Source organism: Pezoporus flaviventris, unplaced genomic scaffold (assembly GCF_033815535.1).
Source record: "Pezoporus flaviventris isolate CSIRO_AGI_PZ_B2104156 unplaced genomic scaffold, CSIRO_AGI_Pfla_v1 ptg000188l, whole genome shotgun sequence".
Taxonomy (NCBI): domain Eukaryota; kingdom Metazoa; phylum Chordata; class Aves; order Psittaciformes; family Psittacidae; genus Pezoporus; species Pezoporus flaviventris.
The window spans coordinates 1,957,043-1,977,869 of NW_026892736.1; the positions used below are offsets into that span (position 1 = coordinate 1,957,043).

Here is a 20,827-nt window from a genome sequence, read left to right on the forward strand (position 1 = left end):
TGTCATAGAATCCCAGCCTGGTTTGTGTTGGAAGGGACCTTAAAGCTTCTCCAGCTCCAACCCCTGCCACTGGCAGGGACCCCTTCCACTAGAGCAGCTTGCTCCAAGCCCCTGTGTCCAACCTGGCCTTGAGCACTGCCAGGGATGGGGCAGCCACAGCTTCTCTGGGCACCCTCCAAATACAGAGAGGAGGTGTTTATGTAACCCAGAAGTCTGAGAACCTGTCTCTAGGCCACTGAAGACCTGTGGATGCTTATGGGTTCAATTTGTGTCTTCCTAAATTCCCCTCTAAATGTTTGCTCTCTGCCTGGCAGCATTGGTGGTGTAGTGAGGGTAGGACACAAGTGAGGGCAAGAAGCAGCCTGAGGAAATGCTGAACTTCACAACTGTGGAAGGAGGAGTTCCTCCCATCAGGTTCAGAAGCTTTTTCTATGGCTGGTATAAAACATAGAACAGTTTGGGTTGGAAGGGACCTCCAAAGGTCACCTAGATTCCATTAATGTCTGTAGAAATACAGGATCTCCAGGCATTGGAGGCATCCCTCTGAAATCCTAAAGGTCAGGCGAAAATGAAGACACATTCACTTGCTCTTGAGCACCCATCCTGAAGACCCACAGTGGTCAGATGGCCCTGGCTGTGGGTCACAGTGAAGAATGTGCTTTGTTTCCATGGCATCCCTTTGTTTCCATGGCATCCCTTTGTTTCCATGGCATCCCTTTGTTTCCATGGCATCCCTTTGTTTGAGCCCTTGGACCAAGGGGTGCAGGTGTCCAGGGAAGGTTTGTTGTGGAGATGAAAGAAGCCCTTGCAGAGAGGGAAGCTCCCACCAGAGTCCATGCTTAATATGGACTTTTCCATGCTCTTACTGGAGGTTTTATTTATTGGCTCTGAGGTTGCAGCTCCTGATGGTTGTGTAGAGCAGGGAATGAGGATCATTAGCAGGAAACTGTTATGTGGCCTTCAGCAAAACTGCTCTCCCTCCCTGGCTGGTTGTGGTGCAGATCTCGGAAGGAGACCTCATTCCTCACTGTGGCTGAAGGAGAGGATTTGCAGAGTAAGTCTTTTCCCATACAGAGGGTTGGGCACTGGTGTGTGCTGAAGGGGTTGGTGTGTGGTAGCTGCCTCAAGCAGACATGACTCAGGGGCCCTTCTGGACCTCCAGTGTGCCGGGCTGACTCTTTCTAGTGAACCATGGTAAGTATAACTGTGTTTTTTGTCTAACACGTGGCACAGGGCACACTCAGTGCTACCATGAGACAGCTGCAAAATGCTTGACCAAAAACGTGATGCTTAACTGTGGGGGGCTTTTGCAAGTTTAGAAACGTCTCATAGAACACCAGGTTGTGAGGGACCTCAAGGATCATCTGGTCCAACCTTTCTAGGCAAAGCATGACCTAGACTGGATGTCCCAGCCCAGTTCATTCTGCCTTGCACATCTGCTCTGATTCTTCCAGCACCTTTTCAGGTATGAGGATGCCTTCAGCCTCCTCTTGCTGCCCTCCTTGGTGGTGCCTCCTCTCTCAGGCTTTGGAAATACAATCGTGTTGTCCTGTAGGTGATGGAATTGGGGTCCTGTGTATGTGTGAACCCCACCAGCAAGCAGAGGTGATGTGGCGATGCTTTTCAAGGCACTGGTTCTTGGCATGTTCAGTATCTTGGAGGAGTACCAAGAGTTAAAAACCCTGATCTGCCTGTGGGGTCTGTTTCTGATGAATATCTGAGTTATTTTGAGGAATGAAGTTCTTGATGTATCAGTTGTATGTCACTAATATCAGCAATTGCAAGTCAGAAGTCTGGTCTAGAAGGTGATGCTTGTGTCTTACAACTTCTTCTTAGTTGGAATTTTGTAGGCTTTTTTTTAGACCCTCTTAGCATGGGGTCATCTTGTCTCTTTCTTACACCACCCTTAAAAAAACCCAACCATTCCCAACACTCCAAAAAGCTTCATTTGAAATACATTCCTGCACTGTTGTGATTAGAAATGACTTGATTTCTAGGCATCTGTTTTACTGTCACAACCAGTGTTAGACTGAGGTAGGAATTCCTGATTTTGTCTAACAGGATTTCTTCTTATTTCTTCGTAATTTTTATCTATGTATTTGTTAGTTTTAGGTGATAACTTCTAAGTTTGCTGCCACTTCTTACTGAAACTGGTGGTAGAAAAAATAATCTCCTTGCCATCTGAATAGGAGGAGGAGTAATACAAGAGGATGTAGAAATCAAATGGAATAATAGCTTTGAAGCCCATCCAGGATCCAAAGAAGAGTCAGTTTCTCTGAAGATGTGGAAAGTTACATTTTGGTTGGAAACCTTGGGAAAAAGCAATGGGGAAGTGTTGTTTATCAGAAGTGCTGACTGAATGTGAACTTCAGGCCAGGTCGCTGGATAGATGCTGTGTGGTAGCTCCTGAAGCTCGTGTGGTGGGATCAGTAGTGGAATTGAGTCGGAGGCTTTGCTTTAGCCTGGTTTTGATGGGGTCTCTGTATCATGCACATATGTGGGAATGTGAATGTGGTTGGTGATGTGTGGACTGGCTTCTCAACACATGACTGGGAAGGATCACGCTGGCTTAACATGAAGCAGAGGTGTGAGGTTTGGTGATGCCTCTGAAACTGGAGATAGGGAAAGAGAGAAAATGAGCAGGGAAAACAAAAGCTGATTCCTTATTCACCTTTTTTAACCTGTGAGCAGTTTTTCAAAGATTATTGATTAGATGCAGTTATATTTTATGGTTAATCCTTTCTTTAATGATAGATGCAGACTTGTCCAGTTGCCATGGTCCCGTTGGTCTGGAATGTCTTGAGGCTGAATAAGATCTTTAAGCTTGCTTCCTTCTGTTGGGTTTAGTTTTGGCATTGTTTGTTACTGCTGCCTCTTCTCTATCACAGTATAGGATTGCTTGGTTCACCTTCAGCTCATTTTCCCCTTATTAAATGGTTTACTGTGATGGCTGAATATTTCATAGCAGTGAAGAACCAGGAAACTCATCCTTGTGCAGAGGAATGTGGGGTGGATTTTAAGCCCTTCTGGTCATTCATGGCTCTTAAATGTCTTGCTTGTTATTGCCTTTCATCAGTGAATCTCTTTACAGCCAGGCATTGTCCTCCCAGCAGCTCTGAAGAGCATGGCAGATAAGTTGATATGAGTTGCTGAAGGGCACAGTGGGGTGGTTTTACAGATACACTAAGGAAGGGGTGGAAGTTACGGAGAGAAATGCTTTTGGAGTCCTTTTGGAGACACCTCTGCGTATGTAGGGTATCTGGGTAGGATGGAGTCAAAGAAAGATCTTTGACGTGCAGTCAATTCCAACAGACCTCAGGATGCCCTAAAGGAATGAGCTTTCTTATGGTCAGAATCCATAGGGGAACAGAAGGACCTGTTTTTTCCTCTGTCAAATTAAAGCAGAGGAGGACACTTCTGCTTGGAGTGTTATCTTTTATCATGGAAACAGAATAAAATATTTAGTCTTTTGACCTGTCCTCTCCAGATGCTGCGTCTTCCAGGGCATAGAATAGCACAGTTCAGGCAAAAACTACAAGCAAGAAATGTATGAGCTTTACTGAACATCCTCATGACAAGTGTTAATGTAACTTGACCTGCAGAGCATCACTTTGTGCAACGCAGTATTTGTCCTAATATTGCTGGAGTTATTAATGGTTTTGTTGTACAAAGGTGTGACAGTTTGAACCTTCATCAGGGTGAGGGGTAGGAAACTGGATTTGCATGCACGGCTTGAGAAACTCAATACCTTTGATTTATGAAAGGAGAGGGTTTGCGACCTCTGCTTCTCTGGATGTTTGTTAGGAAGCACTGATAGGAGCTACTGTTTTAGTATAAGCAGCCAAAGATTTGCCAAGATAGAATCCCAGTCTGACTGGGTTGGAAGGGACCTTAAAGCTGATCCCAGCCCCCTGCCACGGGCAGGAACACCTTCCACTAGAGCAGCTTGCTCCAAGCCCCATCCAACCTGGTCTTTAACACTGCCAGGGATGGAGCATAAAGATGCAATGGCAAAGGTCGAAGCTAGGCAGAGGCATGGAGGTAGTGAGCTCCTGGAACAATCCATTGGGATTTGTGGTGGACATTGCATCATCCCTGGCAAACCTTTGCAATCAGAACAACTTGTTTTCCCTAAAAGCTTTGTGTTCAGGTCAACCACAACTACTGGCCTTAGAGTAGGTATTAGTGGCCGACTCCTTGTCTGCAGTTCTTCATTATATCAGCCTACCTGACTGCTGTGATCTCTTAAAGCTTTATGACCATAGGACTAATAGATTCCTGCTTCATGTTTTTCTTCTTGTGGCAAAGACCAAATTAAAGAGGCAAAAGAAGAGTTTAAAGTTGAGCACGGCTCCGGCAGCCAAAGGTTTTGGTGTTCTGATTGTGACTCTGATAACTCTCGTTGTGTGGCCTTGGGCAAGTTATTAATCCACATGTTCTTCAGTTTGCCAGTTTGTCTGACCCGGATGACTTCCCTCACCTCACAGGGATGACGTGTTTTTAACATGCTGTTAATGTAAACATGGAATAATTACAAGCTTTTTATGGCCATTTTGTGTATGACAAAGGAGAATGGGTGTATTTAGAGTAGATGCCCATTTTCCAGACCTACTGCATTTAATCCCTGGGAGGTGTTTTGACTCTTCAAAAGAGGATTTTTCTTGACTTGGGGCCACCACTGTGGTACTCTGTCCCGCCAAGTTCAATGTTCTTCTGGGGAGAATAAAATGTGTTTATGGATTTTGATGAAACTTGGGAATTCTTGGGTTGTTACATTTGCTGTGTTACGGGAAAATGGATCAAGTTCTGACTCATGGAGGAGAACAGCGCTCTACACACCGTGTTTGGTTTACTAGCAAAGTATTCCTTTGGTTGTCTTTGGCATGTATTTATTCTTGTCACGTTATTGCTGTTGCCTGGTCTCAGGTGGTGCCATTAAGGATGAGACCTGGCCTTGGTGCCCCTCTCTGAGGTTGCATTCTTTGTTACTGTGCATCAAAAGGAGCGTGACCAGCAGGTCGAAGGAGGTGATTCTGCCCCTTTGTTCTGCTCTCGTGAGACCTCCCCCTTGCAGCACTGTGTGCAGTTCTGGTGTCCTTAACATGAGAAGGGTATGGAGCTGTTGGAGCAAGTCCAGAGGTGGCCATGAGGATGATCAGGGGCTGGAGCAGCTCCCATATGGAGACAGGCTGAGAACATTGAGGCTGTTCAGCCTGGAGAAGAGAAGCTGCGTGGAGACCTCAGAGCAGCTTCCAGTGTCTGAAGGGGGCTACAAGGGTGCTGGAGAGGAACTCTTCATTAGGGACTGTAGTGATAGGACAAGGGGTGATGGGTTCAAACTGAAACAGGGGAAGTTCAGGTTAGATGTGAGGAAGAATCTCTTCCCTGGGCACTTGGGTTGTGCTCTGCTCCCATCTCTCATGGTGGCCGCTCCTTCAGCTTTCACTGTTGTCTTGGATCCCAGGCAGATACTTCACCTTTCCGTCCCCTCTAAACCTCTCAGTCTTCCCTGGATGCGTCCCCTTGTCCATCCTTCAGTGTCTCAGTTGTGGATTTAATTTCCCTTAAAATTCCCTTGACGTTTGTTGGCTTCAGTGGTGCAAACACCTCAGTTTATTGTCATTGGCAGGTTTCTGTGCCGTTTCATTTCACTCTTCATGAATGTTTCTTGCCTGCCTGGTCTCTCTCCTTGCTTTGTTGTTCTTTCCTCCTTTTTTAACGTTTGTCCCCTTCGTTTCCTAAAGGATTGCAGATACAATCAGTGGAAAATAATTGCCAGGATATTCTTCAGCCTTCTGCTCTCTCCAGATATGAAGGTACTTCGCACTTGATCAATCTGTTCGCTTAACCCCCCTCTGATAACAACATGAACCTAATTTCTAGTCTACCTTTGGCTTTCTTTGAAATACTCAGGTTGTTGGCGGCACTAAACCGCAAACTGCCTGAGTACTTACAGTTCACTAACCTTGAAGGAATCATGTTAGAATCATGGAATGGTTTGGGTTGAAGGGACCTTAAAGCTCCTCCAGCTCCGACCCCTGCCACGGGCAGGGACCCCTTCCACTAGAGCAGCTTGCTCCAAGCCCCTGTGTCCAACCTGGCCTTGAACACTCCACATTTTCCAGTCTGGTCATCAGCTGGGGTCTGAAACCAGAGCAATTTTTCCACCCATCTGTTTGAATCTGGACATCAGAACTAAATTCAGTGTATTAGAAATCATGCCCTATGCTTGTACATCTAAATTGTACTATCTCCTGAGCTAAACATGGTTTGCTGTTCTGCCTGCTGCTTCACTGTGTAGAAGTGCAAGTGGATAAGTGCTTTGCATGTCTGTGGGATGATCTCCCATAGCAGTGCAGAATAAGATACTATTGAACAATTTGTTTTCCAGTTCTGCGTTTCCACAGGAAAAAAATATCCCTTCCTTTTGCTAAAGAAACAATCCATCCTTAATGTGCTTTTAAAAGAAATCACTGATAAACTCAACCAGCCCTTGATTTCTTCCTCTGCTCTCTTCCTTCCCCTATCATCCCTCTACACATCCTAACACCAGCTTTTTGTTTCTCAGCTGGAGCTCTTCTCTTGATTCCATTTGTCATGTTCCCTTTTTCTTTTCTTCCTTATTGCCCCCTTAACTTCCGTCTGAGCCAGGTTGCCTTTTAACTAGCGTGGCCGCCCTTTTCAGTTGTGGCATTGTGGCTTTTGGAGCATCTAGTTAAAATGTTCTTAACCAATTTTCAATTAGGCTTCACGTTTTTCTGATTACGTTCTTTTTCCCCACTGATCTGGCTCATAATTGTTTTCAGCTTGATGAAACCGGCCCTTTTAAAAGTGTATGTGTCTGTATGTGTGTACATATACATGTGTGTACTGCTGGTAGCGCTGTTTCAGTCCTAATTTAGTTGGGTTTTGTGTGCGTGTACAGGTGTGATCAAGTCACAGTGACTTCCCTCAACCCCCAAATGTGGGATAAAACATGGAGATTGGTTAAGAACTCTTTCCAAATGGGCACTAGCACAGGCGATACTGATTTTGGGGCTTATTGTTTAGCAGATGGTGCTTCTGTAGTGAAGGGGCATCATCTCCGGACCTTTTTGATGTGTGAACACCCAAGTCCTGACCTTGTGCTGTGTTACATCCCAAAGGTTAGTGTCCTGTTAAGCTCGAGAGTGATTTGAAAAGGTTCATGTTGCCTTCATGCTGGCTTTGGATGTGCTGTGTTCCACTTCAGCTTGAGTTTCCAGGTGAGACAGGAGAAGGCTTAAAACTTAAACAGGGGAAGTTTAGATTGGATCTAAGGAGGAAGTTCTTTACTGTGAGGGTGGTGAGGCACTGGAATGGGTTGCCCAGGGAGGCTGTGAATGCTCCATCCCTGGCAGTGTTCAAGGCCAGGTTGGATGAAGCCTTGGGTGAGATGGTTTAGTGTGAGGTGTCCCTTCCCATGGCAGGGGGGTTGGAACTGGATGATCTTCAGGTCCTTTCCAACCCTAACTATTCTGTGATTCTGTTGATTCTAAGACAGCATTGCCTTGTCTGTGCTCTGCAAAGCTTGTGGAGCCTGTAGTGGGAAGTTGGAAATTCCATATGAATGAACTGGAAAAGTGGAGGACAGCTTAAGGTACAGTGGAAGATCAAGGCAACATAACTGTAGGCTGGTCCCAGTCCAGTTAGAGTCACTTGGAGATCTTTCCTGTAACCTTCACATCCACATGACCCCAAACTGGGTGACAGTTGTGGTGGAGTGAGCTGGAGAGGCCTGCAAGGGTGGAAGTGGGGCAGGGAAACCATATGGGAGAACCTACATGTAACAGCCACCCATGAGAGAAGAACCTGAACCTCTCTTCCACCAGCACAGCCCTAGTGAGATGTCCTGCACCAGGCCAGCATCTCTCCAGGGATGTGCACTACACATGTGTTTAGATTAGATATAAAGAAGCTCTTCCCTGTGAGGGTGCTGAGGCGCTGGCCCAGGGTGCCCAGAGAAGCTGTGGCTGCCCCATCCCTGGCAGTGCTCAAGGCCAGGTTGGACCCAGGGGCTTGGAGCAAGCTGCTCTAGTGGAAGGGGTCCCTGCCCGTGGAACTGGAGGAGCTTTAAGGTGCCTTCCAACCCAAATGAGTCTATGATCCTGTGAACTCTTGGTTGGATCAGCCCTGCAGCGTCAGGGATGCATTTGGAAGCTGGGATGGGAGGGACTGTCCCAGATTACCCCCCAGCTGACCTTTTCCTTGAGTTGGATGGAAATGATCAGCGCCGCGAATGTAAATGATCAGCAGTTGGGCTCCATCTGCAGCTGGTTAATTACCCCTTCACACAATATGTTGTTAGGGGTCATCTGGTTCCAGTTTCACCATAAGCAGAAGTAAATGTTGAGAACATACTTTTGTACATCCAGTTTCACTTGTTGTGGATACTTGCCATACTTTGCAACCCACATCTTTGGGTTTTCGAGGAGGGCTTTTTGGCCAGAGAACCCAGCGACCAGTTGAGATTTTGGATTTTTTCACTTTAAAAAGTGCCCTGGAGGTTGCATTGTAGGGGCTTTTCCTTATGCAAAACATAAAAGTGCTGGTTTTTAAAGAATCATAACCATCTTTTTCATTAAAATCAGCCGGAGTCCCAATAAACAACCGACTCCGACGTTTTCCCAAATGTTTGCTGTGATGCTGTTTCTATTTTTAATTATTTCTTGAAAAAAGTGTCTTTTCTTAAACGTTTCTTGGCTTATAACTTAAAGAAGTGACCAAGTAAGTCATTAGAAATGTCTATGTATAGAGCTCTTTATTGAAACATGATTAAAACCTACTGTACATGCGAGTGCAAGGCTACTTCTGTAGCAGCATCTGATGATTTCTGCCATTTGGCTTATGGTGAGAACTTCTTATTTCATTACCAACTCTTCTTAAAGACTCTTCCAGCCTGTTTATGCGTTTGGTTGGTATCAGTTGAGAGCTGTGCATATAGAGAGAGATGCTGAAAACACTGTGAGGTAGCAATGAGGCACAGAAATGCTGGTTCCTGGGCACTGGGGCAGGGTTTCCACCCCACAGCAGCCTTTGGTATTGTCATTTTTAGACCTTATTCCGAGTTCTATGCCTTTTTTTGGTACCTGGTATGAGATTTATTTGCTGATACCAAAAATAAACCCAACAACCCGCAGCTGAAGAGCAACAAACCCAAGTTTTGCATCAAACGTTGTTGTACTGTCCCTGCCCATGGCAGGGGGTGGAACTAAGATGGTCTTTAGGGTCCCTTCCGAGCTAAGCCGTTCTGTGATTCTGTATGTGTTTTATACAAAACAAGAAAAGATGGCTTTGTGAAATACTTAGGGTTAAAATTTGTGGATTTGAATGGAGTTGAAGAATGTTGGAAGATATTCTGGCACTGCTGCTGTAAAATGCCAAGTGTCTGATGAAAATACTACTGCACAGAAAGAACCTGGTGCTGTGAGAAAGCCATGGTGATGCGGAACCTCTCCCTGCTGCAAAGAAAAATGGGGTGGGAAGAGGAAATTTAGGGTTTAGCCCTGTTTGTTCTGCTTTAACCTTCTCCACCAGTCACTGCTGAGTCTGATCAGCTCGGGGTACGAGCCATGAGCCCTGTTGCAGTCAACCTAGCTGCTGGGGCAGGCAGGTTGCATGGTTAGATGTCCACTTTTGCCAGAGGCATGGGCTGTAGAGGTTGAATAGGAGGACTTGTCGATGGGGGTCTGTCAAAGAGAGCAGCTGAGCTTATGGATTTGTTCATTTTCCTTGTCTATGAACAGCAAAACCCATCTCAGAGCTGCGGGCAAATAAGAGTTGTGCTTCTCGATGCACAAAGCTTCTGTCACACGCGGGTTTCGCATGGTTCAAATCATCCTGTGCAACCAAGCAAGGAGTTGCTGTGCTTCTGGGTTTTGGCAAGGCAAAGTGGAGTGTGCCCAAGCCCGAGGAATGTGTGGGGCTGGTGCCCAGTATTGGAGTTTCATTGACATCTTCACCATAGAAAATTGCTCTTTCTCCTCCAAAGGAAAGGAAAGAGGGGAAAGAAAACTTGTTGGAGTAGCTTCTGTGTTGCTTAAAGCCTGTTGTGCTTCTAGTGAACGATCCAAGCCATGAGCGCTGATGGGATAAATCCACACAATGACTTTGCTTTTCATCTCTTCCAGGGTTATTTGTGTTGTGGGACTTGTTTGAGAGCGATACAATGCGCCTGCTTTGCATGAGCCCCTGGGACGTGCAGCTGGTGCAGGGTGTGCAGATAAGGATGTGAGGCTTGTGCTTGGGGTTAACGTGTTTTCATGTTTCTTGAGGGAAGTATATGATACGGTCTGAGTCCTCAGGTGGATGCAGTGTATTTCAACTTGCATTTAGGTCTCTTTGCTTAACTTAGTTAATATTTGTCTGTAAAATATTAAATTATTATTAAATAGTTAATATTTGTCTGTAATTATCAACAAAGACTACTCTGTGAATAGATGAGGCTCAGGCATAATCAGTTTTGGGTTTCTGCTGAGGACCCCCTTTATGGTAGGAGATTTCTTGGGTTGGTTCAAACACGCTATGGATAACTTCCTATGCTTCCTAAATGGATAACTTCCTATGCTTCCTAACACCCAATCTTAGTTGTAGCCAGTACATCTGTAGGAATCTGTGGTCTTCCTGGTGCCTTCCGACCTCTTGAGCTTAGCTGGAGGATCTTCAACAATGAGGTGCCACCTGTACCCATTGCTTTAGACAGGCCGAGCTGCCTGTGCCTATAAATGGGTGGAAGGAATTTTGCCCTTGTCCTCTCTGTCAAAAAGGCAATTGCTTTTCTTGGGTGATCCTGCTCAGCAGCATTATCTTCCTCCTGGCTTTCTAAGGCCTGGGCACTGAGCGTATTCACTAGACCTCCCACTAGGATGGCTGTTGTGTCAGAGCCACTAAAATGCCTTTCTTGGTGGGTCCATTCAGAAGATGAATGGTTTTCTGAAGTCTCTGTGAGCATTAGTTTGGTGACTTCTTAAACTCTGAACTGCCTTCTTTCCCTTTTGCTTTATTGTTTTCTTCTAAAGCCTTTACAGCGGGCAGTCTTGAGATCTCTTTTGCTGAAAGGACTTGGGAGGAACCTGAGATGGGCTTTTATGTTGAGATTGGTATCTCTTTCAACCCATCTTCATGACTTGGGGCTGTTTTTGATCGCGTTTTGCTGAGGAGACTGAACAATTTTGGAGGAGCACCGTGATGATCAGTGTCCACATTTGTGCTGTTGACATCTGTAGAGGAGAAGCATCCATCAAGAGAGCTAGAATTCGTCATTGTTTCATGAGAAAGGGCAGTAGCATTGTTGAAGCCCGATGGGAACCCTTTGGTACTAAGCGCCTCCAGGGATAAATGCAAATTTATGCTGCCTTTTCAGACAGACATAGCCCAGAAGTCCCTTTTAAATCAGAAGATGGAAAGATTGTTTTATCTTTAGTAACTCTTTCCAGAAGACCTGCAAGGCTTGTACATGAGCCACAACTTTTCTATAGCTGGGGTTTGCATCCATAGTCACTTGTTTTCTATGGCTTTGTGGTGGAGATGGAGAGTTGGTCTTAAGATGTGGATACTAGGATCCTTTAGTCGGCAGATTGGGCATTTTGAATAGCAGTTGCCACCTTTTCTGGAGGGAAGGAGGGATGAAAAGAGTTTTGTGTTGCTATTGAGAAAGCATATTGGTTCCAGATATGGTGGCTTCAGCATTGCAGGAAAACAAGCTTGCTTTATGGCAGAAGCAAACTGGGGGGGGATTGCTTCATTGGTCATCCCATGAAAGGTTGGCTTGGGGCATGGGAATGGCTTGAAGTCATAGACCAGATATAATGCCCCCACCCCATCTTCCTTCTCGTCCTTCAAGATCTGTTCTTAATACAGGCCCACAGAAGTTGTTTACCAAAGTGTCTCGTGGTTTGTGTTCAACAGAGGATGCTGCCCTGTAGAGTCCTAATATCCTGTCAAACTTGTGTTTCTGTTTGACCACAGTTAGGCACATATCAGTACTGACATTTCCCTGTGAAGAGGGTAAGGCCATGTTGACCTTTGTATCCTCATAAATAAGGACATTTCCCAATGTACCACGATACCCAAGTACTCACAAAGCCATCCTCTCCAGAACATGACATTCCAGGATCTACGTGGACATGAAGTTGACCATCTTTGTGTGGGGACTCCTAAAGTCCTGGGATGAATGGATGGTGTTTGGGCATTCCTCCTCAAGGAGACTGCTGTTGCATCCATCGCCCTCCTTCTGGCATTCACCTACCTGTCGAGCTACTCCTTTACTCAGCATTGCTTAGGTCTTCCAAATGCTCAGCTTTCAGGAAAAAAATTTCCATGTTTTCACAGTCCTTGGATTGCTTCCTTAGCTCTGGCTCATAGAATTATGGAACCTTTTGGGTTGAAGGGACCTTAAAGCTCCTCCAGCTCCAACCCCTGCCACGGGCAGGGACCCCTTCCACTAGAGCAGCTTGCTCCAAGCCCCTGTGTCCAACCTGGCCTTGAGCACTGCCAGGGATGGGGCAGCCACAGCTTCTCTGGGCACCCTGTGCCAGCGCCTCAGCACCCTCCCAGGGAAGAGCTTCTGCCTAAGAGCTCATCTCAGTCTCCCCTCTGGCAGGTTCAAGCCATTCCCCTTGGACTGTCCCTACAGGCCCTTGGTCCAAGCCCCTCTCTGGGTTTCCCGCATCCCCTTTAGGCACTGGAAGCTGCTCTAAGGTCTCCCCAGAGCCTTCTCCAGGCTGAACAAGCTTGTCCATCCCTCCTGAAGAAGACCCTTGTCTTTTCTTCCCTTGTAGCACTCATTGCTCACACTGGTGGTCTCCTTGTCTTCCTGTTCCTGGCTTTCTCTGCAATCTTCTGGACCAGCCTGTTGATGTGTGGTGTGTGGGCTCACTTAGCACCACGTAAACTTTCCAGTTGTTCACAGCATCCCTCTTGAAGTAGCTCAGTTCTCTCTCTGTCTTAGACCACGCAGTAGCCCTGGTCAGTGCAACGTGCTTTAAATTGGGCTGTTGCTGTTACCCTGGAGGAGAGTTTATTGATAACTTCCCACAGTAGCACCTCATAAGCACGAGGGCTCTCGTTTTTACCTTCTGTTTCACATTTAGCATGCTGGAAGAGGAATTTCCTCCCCCCGTTAGGAGAGCAGCCAACTTCCTTTTCGCACGTTGCGTTGCAGCATCTCCCAAGGTTATTTTTAAAGCCTTGTTCTACTCCAGCTCTTGGCTGGCAGGAGGTGATCGCTGACTCCAGGCTGGGCAGTGCAGGAGCTGTGATCAAGGGGCTGATATCTTGCCCAAGGTCCAGCAAGTCCCAGTGGCTGCTTGGAAGAAGGCTTAGCATCAGCCTTCCATGTCCCTTGGGATCAGCGAGGAGCCAGTGTCCTGCCACAGATCCTTTTATCTATCCAGTTTGTTGCAGAAGTTTAATCCCCTTTTATATTTGATGGTGGTTTTTACCTTGAGAACCTTCAGTAGCATCTTTGCATAGTTGATCATCACACAGCCAAGACCAACACTTCTGAATGGCTGAAGGATGTGGAGAAGTTAGCACTAGGTAACATCCGCAGTCTGATAATTAAGTCTTCAGCTCGAGTTGTGTTTTCGGTCCTCTAACAGCATAAGGTGAGGGTACGCAGCAGCGTGGATCAGCAGTTGGGACCAGGGTTAGGTGGGCTGATGCTGTGTCGCATGGATTTGTCTGTTCTGTTACCTTCATCAAGCTTATTAATGCATCTGGCCGTTAGAGTTCAAACTTGTGTGTGCAAGCCAGAGACATTGTGTTAAAGGTTTAGAAACTATTTTGTCCAAAACTTTGAGTTTCTTCTTTAGAATCTTCTTCTCCTCCTTCATGCTTTGGGGTTCTTTGTGCTTTGGGGTTCTTTGTGCTTTGGGGTTCTTTGTGCTTTGGGGTTCTTTGTGCTTTGGGGTTCTTCTTTCTAATTATATGACCTCCCAGTTGCAAATAAATTGGCCAGTATTATTTTTCAGATGAGGCTTGTTTCTTCTCTTCCTTCTTCTCATCCCCACCAGCTAAAGAGATACAGAATCCCAGTGTGGTTTGTGTTGGAAGGGAGCTTAAAGCTCCTCCAGCTCCAACCCCTGCCACAGGCAGGGACCCCTTCCACTGGAGCAGCTTGCTCCAAGCCCCTGTGTCCAACCTGGCCTTGAACACTGCCAGGGATGGGGCAGCCACAGCTTCTCTGGGCACCCTGTGCCAGCGCCTCAGCACCCTCCCAGGGAAGAGCTTCTGCCTAAGAGCTCATCTCAGTCTCCCCTCTGGCAGGTTCAAGCCATTCCCCTTGGCCTGTCCCTACATCCCTTGTCCCAAGCCCCTCTCCAGCTTTCCTGCAGCCCCTTTAGGCACTGGAGCTGCCCTAAGGTCTCCCCTTCAGGAGCCTTCTCTTGTCCAGGCTGAACATGCTTTCTTCCTTAATAGGTCTACTTGAAAGGCTACCTAAGGTGTATGTTTCAAGTTAAGGAAGAAAGGATCGGCAGACAAATTACCCGTCTTTGAGGGCATGTTTCTGTAGCGTATTGCAGGCTTTAATAATGTGTTCTTGAAAACATCCCTGGAAAAAGGAAAAGGATCAGACATTTTACTAGCTGCACGCTAAGTTAACTGTGGGTTGAGCAGCCCTTCAATTAGCTAAGCAGCAACTAAAGTCAGTGTCTGTGTCCTTCAATGACTTGGACGGAGTTGGAGTCTTTCACTTAATCATTTATAACTCATTGCAGTCGTTCTACAAAGTCAACGCGAATCTTTGGAGAGTGCTTATACGAAGCAAGAAATTAGTAGCATATTTTGGCTGTTTTGCACATTGCAACTGTGCTCAGACCTACTTATTTTCATTAGTTCATCATTGTAAGCCTGCTTCAGGAGCTGAAAATCAAGCTGTGTTAGAGCTGAACTGAGTGGTTCATAGAAATGCATCACGGAGGATGGCCAATTTTTACTTTACTTTTCCTTATGTTCTGCTGTGTGGAGAATCTGTGATTTAGCTCACAAAGTGGTTTAAACATGTACAGGAGGAGGTATGTGTAAACTCTGTAGTGCAAGACTGGCAAAGGTATTGAGGCTTCCAGTGTACCTCTGAAGCACCCAGCGCATAGAATCCCAGAGGAGTTTGAGTTGGAAAGGACCTTAAAGCTCCTCCGGTTCCAACCCGCTGCCGTTTGCAGGGACACCTTCCACTAGACCAGGTTGTTCAAATCTCCTTAAATGAGAAGTTGTTTGGCAAACAGAGAACGGGATTTGAATTCAGTTGTGGATCTGGCCCTTAAATGACCTGCAAGGCTTTAGGATGAAGTTGTGTGTAATATTTCTTCAGTCATTTCTATTGAAGTATCTCCAAAGCGTTTTAAGAGCAGCACTAGTAAGAGTTTGGGAGATGGGAGGATCTCTCTTTTCCACTTCATTTGGAAAGGGAAGAAAAGGCACTTTGGAATTTATTTGAGGGATGAGGAGGTTCCAGGTCCCTGAAGATTTTCTGATTATTTGCAGCAGCAAATCTTTGGGGCTGTTCTTACATGGGCTCCACCAGTCCCTGTGCTAGGGAGAAAATAAAGGTTCTTTTTAGGTGTGATTCCTCCTTTCATCCATCCCTGGAAGCTCTGGGCAACGTGCCCATCTCCAACATTACTAGATGTGGGTGAGGAGCAGGGCAGAGAGGTTTCTTTTTGGGTGTTTTTGGGGGGGAGTTGCCTGCAGTTCTGTCTCCCATCATTTTTCTTGCTCAACTGTCCCCAGATTGCCTAAAATAATTCCTGTTTTGTGGTTCGGTGATGAATGTGACAGGCTGCCCTGTTCCAAGGGAACAAATAACTCTGTAAGAATACCCAGGAGTGCAGAAAAGTGTTCTCTTTTCTTTCAGTAAGAAATGACATTTAGAAGATTAAACATGACTTAGAAATTGAGTCCAGCTCAGGTTCTTTGCTTGCCTTTGTGCAAAGCTCTAACCAGTGGCTTAAGGGTTGGTTCCTGCTTTTGGAGGATGTGGTTGTAGCTCAGATGTTGCACATGAATCCGTTTGCCCATCCTGTCATGTGAAAAATACATGTAAATCCTGGATCTGTAAAGAAAAGGCAAACCTATTGAGCTAGAAATCAGTTGTGCGCTTAGATGTTACTTAAAGCCACATCAAAAACTCGTGGTCCAGGGACTGCTGTTGTTGTTGAAGATGTAGCTATACATATCCCAATGGATGTGTTGTCATCCTCTGCCATCCCGACCAGTCCCGTGTGTGGACCACGTCCTAAGGTGAGGAATGCTCCCCGGGTGACTGCCATGAAGTCTTTAAAGGAGAGCAATGTCCAAGTCAGCCATGAGCTGAAGCACATCTGAGCCTGCTTCACTGGCTGCTCCGGTGCCTGCATAGAACCTCAGACTGGTTGGGGTTGGAAGGGACCTTAAAGCTCATCCAGTCCCAAACACCCCTGCCGTGAGCAGGGACACCTTCCACCAGAGCAGGTTGATCCAAGCCCCTGGCCTTGAACACTTGTTGGACTCTTCCCTATTGCTGTTGTAGCTGCTGGTCAGCAACCTCAGTTGGGTTTGCATTGGCATAAAACTTCACTGACACTAGAAGAAAACAATAATGGCTGATTGTGTTGACTTCTAATGACTTTTTTCTTAATCTGATGTGTTCCTCATGATACAAAGTTATGTTTTATTTCCTAACCTTGTCCCTCATGGAGTTATCTCCCTACTCTTAAGCGTGGTTTGAGGCAGTACCAGTGCCTCGCTCGAGCACTCTGGGGGGTCACGTTCCCACCTTGTGAAAAGCAGGTGCAAACCCTATTAACTCCAGATGGAGGCACAGCAGCTGAAACCCCATTGAATTGTGTTCTTCAGCTCCCTTTACCAACCTCATATTGGAGGTAGACAAAAACATACTCTAAAAATATGTATTTTTATCCCTAGTTATTGGCAGCAGTTACCTGCAAAACAGGGATGGGTCAATTCAGCTGCGTGTTACTGAGCTATGACCAGTGATGCCACACATGTGCCAGTTGGTGGTGTCTAATGGAAGACCTCCCAGCTCAGTGGGGAGGTCCTTTATTCTTTTAAAAGGTATATAAATCAAAATTGGAAAGGGCTGGAGGGGAGGTGTGAGATTTTTCTGGCATTTTCTTACTTGAGAGTTATGTTTTTTATCCTTAATAGATTTATAATATGCAGGTTCCTTTATTTGTTTCTATAAAATTAACTAGTAAATGTAAAATGGAAAAAAGCTACTAATAGGAACCAGCCCATCTTTGCCAACACTGTGTGGAAGGTAGACAAGGGCATTTTTCCCTCTGCCAGGTTTCATGCCGGGGTGCCACATGTTGGAGGGTTATTAAACTTTTACTAACGCGCAGTCGGAGGAATGCTCCCTTTCTGACTGCCCTTTTTCTTGGTACAAGCTGCTGTTCATTTTGGTCTTTGAAAAATGTGATGGTAACGGTGAAGTCTGTGAGTTTTACATGTGGGCAAGCAGGGCCTGGCTGTGTCGGAAGGAGGGCACCTGGCCCCATGGCCAGGAGAAAGGTTGGTGAACTGGTAGGTAGAATCATAGACTAGTTAGGGTTGGAAAGGACCTGAAGATCATCCAGTTCCAACCCTCCTGCCATGGGCAGGGACAATGGGCAGGTAGCACTATTGGCTCTTCCTCTGCTACATCACCCTGGATAAACTTCTCATCATTTCAGTCCTGCAGATCCTGTTACTGCCAATGGGACTTCTGTCACTTTGATTTTTATTTGTCACTATTTCTTGAGGAAGGGTTTCTTTACAACATCCATAAAGCAATGCTGGCATTGCTACGGAGGGATGGACCCTTTGGTGTGTGGATGAAACCTCCACCTAAATGCTGAGCTCTTCCTGGCTGTTCATGTTACGTTAGGCATCCTTTGCCTTAATTCCTTCTTGAAAGCAGGTTGTTGGGAAGCGTGATGAAATGAAACGGGTGCGTTCTGTAGTGGTCAGAGAGGGATTGAAGTGCAAAAGAGCTTTGTGGAAGCTTATGGGTGCTTGAGGGATTAAAGCTTGTATGTGCAGAGATGGTTGTGTCCTCCTCCAGATAATTCAAATGCGTGCTGCCCTCCCTCTCCTCTTTTTTCTCATTGTCATTTTTCTTGCTATTGCTTCCATGCTGTTGGGAGTGTGGCAGTGGTGAAATAGCCTGAAATGTCAGTCTTTAAATCAACAGAAAGGGCTTGATGAGGGTAAGAAATGATGCTCTGGAAACTGGGCGTCTTCTTTTTCATCTTGAATAGTCTTTAGAGCTGTATTTGAAGGGGGAGAAGCAGAATTAGGGCTTTGGAAAAGTGCCTCCAGGTTGGGCTCCTCTTGTGGACCACATGCTGCTCCGAAGGAAGTTTGTCACCAAAGAGAACTGCTGATTTATAACCCCCTACCATGACTTCAGTGAATTCAGCTCACATTCAACAGAAAGTCCTTTTCCAGAGCTGTGTCTGCAGGCAGGATGGGCTCATGTCACACATCACATCTTTGACAGGTACTTCGGTCAGAAATGTCAATCCAGACTAGTGGATTATTCTAACCCTTGCTAAGGTACCCTAATGAAAGCAACCTCCTTGGAAAGTACCTAACTCTTGTGAATGCTGTTCATGTCAATTTAGTATCACCTCATCTTCCATTTAGGATCCTTGCATAGGGAATTCAGAGCGAAAATTACTGGAAAACTGCTAAACATGCATCTCTGAAGGTGGCTAGATCCGAAACCCCACTGCTGGCCTTAGACAAGTGATGTCACTGTGTTGTAATCCTCAGAATCAGAGAGTGATTGGGTTTGGAAGGGAGTTTAAAGCTCCTCCAGCTCCAACCCCTGCCACGGGCAGGGACACCTTCCACTGGAGCAGCTTGCTCCAAGCCCCTGTGTCCAACCTGCCCTTGAACACTGCCAGGGATGGGGCAGCCACAGCTTCTCTGGGCACCCTGTGCCAGCGCCTCAGCACCCTCCCAGGGAAGAGCTTCTGCCTCAGAGCTCATCTCAGTCTCCCCTCAGGCAGGTTCAAGCCATTCCCCTTGGCCTGTCCCTACAGGCCCTTGCAAATAATGATTGGAGTGGGAACACAGGTTTCCAAGGTATTTTGTTATGGTCACTTACTGTATCAAAGTTCTAAGTGATCGCTTCTGTGCAGCCACAGTCCTACCACAGCTCCTCTTTTGCTCTGTATTGTGCGGATAGTGAATGATAGCAATGTAAAGACACCATGCAGTATTAAAACATTTATTCTGTGGAACATGCAGTTAATTGTTTAAATGCTTTCTGTCAGATCGTGCTTTCTGAATTTATAAAAGTTCATGAAATAAGCCATGATGCGAACAAAAGGAGCATGTTTGTATTTAGCGAATGGCAGGGCTGAGCTTTTTCGTCTCTTGCTTTTTAGTTGGGATGTTGGGGATGAGCATGTTTTGACCAAGAGGGGCAGGCTTCAAATAACCAAAAACCAAGGGATGTTATTGAGGCCAGTGAGTCTGGAAGAGCTGATGGCTCTGGGCATTGGTGTGGCTGCATATATTGTCTTTTGTGAAGCGAGACGTAGAAAGCTCTAACAGCCTTCTGCCTTCTAGCTCCAGTTGACTTCTTGGTTAAGATGGAAATATGTATTGAGGTCAAAGACTTAATATACAGGGTTTTGTTGGGCCAAACCCGATGTGTCTCCTTAGCAAACTGGTCGGGTCATGCAAGCAACATCGATGCCGTTTAGCCAATGACTTGTAAATTACATTGAACTGTAAAATAGATGGGATTCAGCCTCCTGTCTGATGAAATCTTATTTGTGTCTCATACTCATCCCTCTGTCAGCACTACAGAAAACTGTACCTATAGGAGTGAGATCCTGGCTCTATGAAGGTAATAGTAGAGCTTTCTTCGGGATTACTGAGGCCAGGATTGTCACTGTGTGGATTGAGGCCATGTAGACGCCGGTCAAGTTGAGCCTGGCAGCCTCTTGAGTGGTTGAAGAATAGGTAGATTGTAGGGAAGAGGGCAGGGAGGTAAGAAAAGGAAAGTTAAGAGGATGTATCACACCTTCAGGTCTCTATTTCTGGCTGAGAAGTTCTCTGCAGTTTCCCCATTAGCCTTTAGAGGGCAGATCGTGTCCAGTAAATAGATTTAGGGACTTGCCTGAGTTTTCTGGTTGTGAATTCTAAAAGTTTGGAGACCCTGAATATGATTTTTTTTCCTCTTAAATGTGTAATTTTAATTCTGCAATAACTTGTGGTGCTTGCAAGGGTAAATGTCATGGCAATTTACAGAAGCGAGATGAGCTCAAGTTTTGATTTATCTTTGTATTTACACTCTAGTTTCAGTCCCAGAAGATGTGAGGAAAGCGCAGTGTTATTTATCGATGTGGAGAGAAAAATCATGGGAACATAGTGTGGTAGAGGAGAATTATGCAATATGTGGACTGAATTAATTTGTATGTTAAAAAAGACCACCAAAAAAATCATTTTGAGTGTCGAGTGTGGGTTTTGGAGAGTAATACTGTGTGATGAATGTGTAATTTCATTCTTCTCTGCTGTAATCTCGTCTCTAAGGCCTCAAGCCTCATGCCCAGCAGTTTTATCCTTGGGAAACAACTGCTTAGAAGAAGCCTGTTTATCAATAGAATATTCCAGAGGAATCTGTGTGAAAAGAGGGAAGCCAAATGAAATTCAAGCTTTTCTGTAAAGCCACTTTCAGGGAAGCTTTTCATATGGAGATTAAATACCCCTTGTAGTCAACATGCTTGGAGAAGCAGTGGCTAGTTGGTTCTCCCATTAATTAAAACCAGAAATAGCAAAATAATGTTCTGCTTTCTTCTGCTGCTACCCT

At 45.8% G+C, this 20,827-nt stretch overlaps 1 protein-coding gene across 10 annotated transcripts in view; it reads left to right on the top strand.

Moving 5' to 3' along the window:
- Nucleotides 1–20,827, top strand: part of EXOC6B (exocyst complex component 6B) — a 292,989-nt gene that overhangs the window by 98,743 nt on the left and 173,419 nt on the right. The window contains exon 1 of one of the 10 annotated variants that reach the window (XM_061440971.1): nt 803–1,054. The exons of the other annotated variants lie outside the window; for them this stretch is intronic. Coding sequence (XP_061296955.1) covers nt 836–1,054 — 219 coding nt within the window. The 5' untranslated portion in view covers nt 803–835. Of the gene's footprint in view, nt 1–802; nt 1,055–20,827 lie in introns of those variants that run through there. 10 annotated transcript variants of the gene reach the window in all.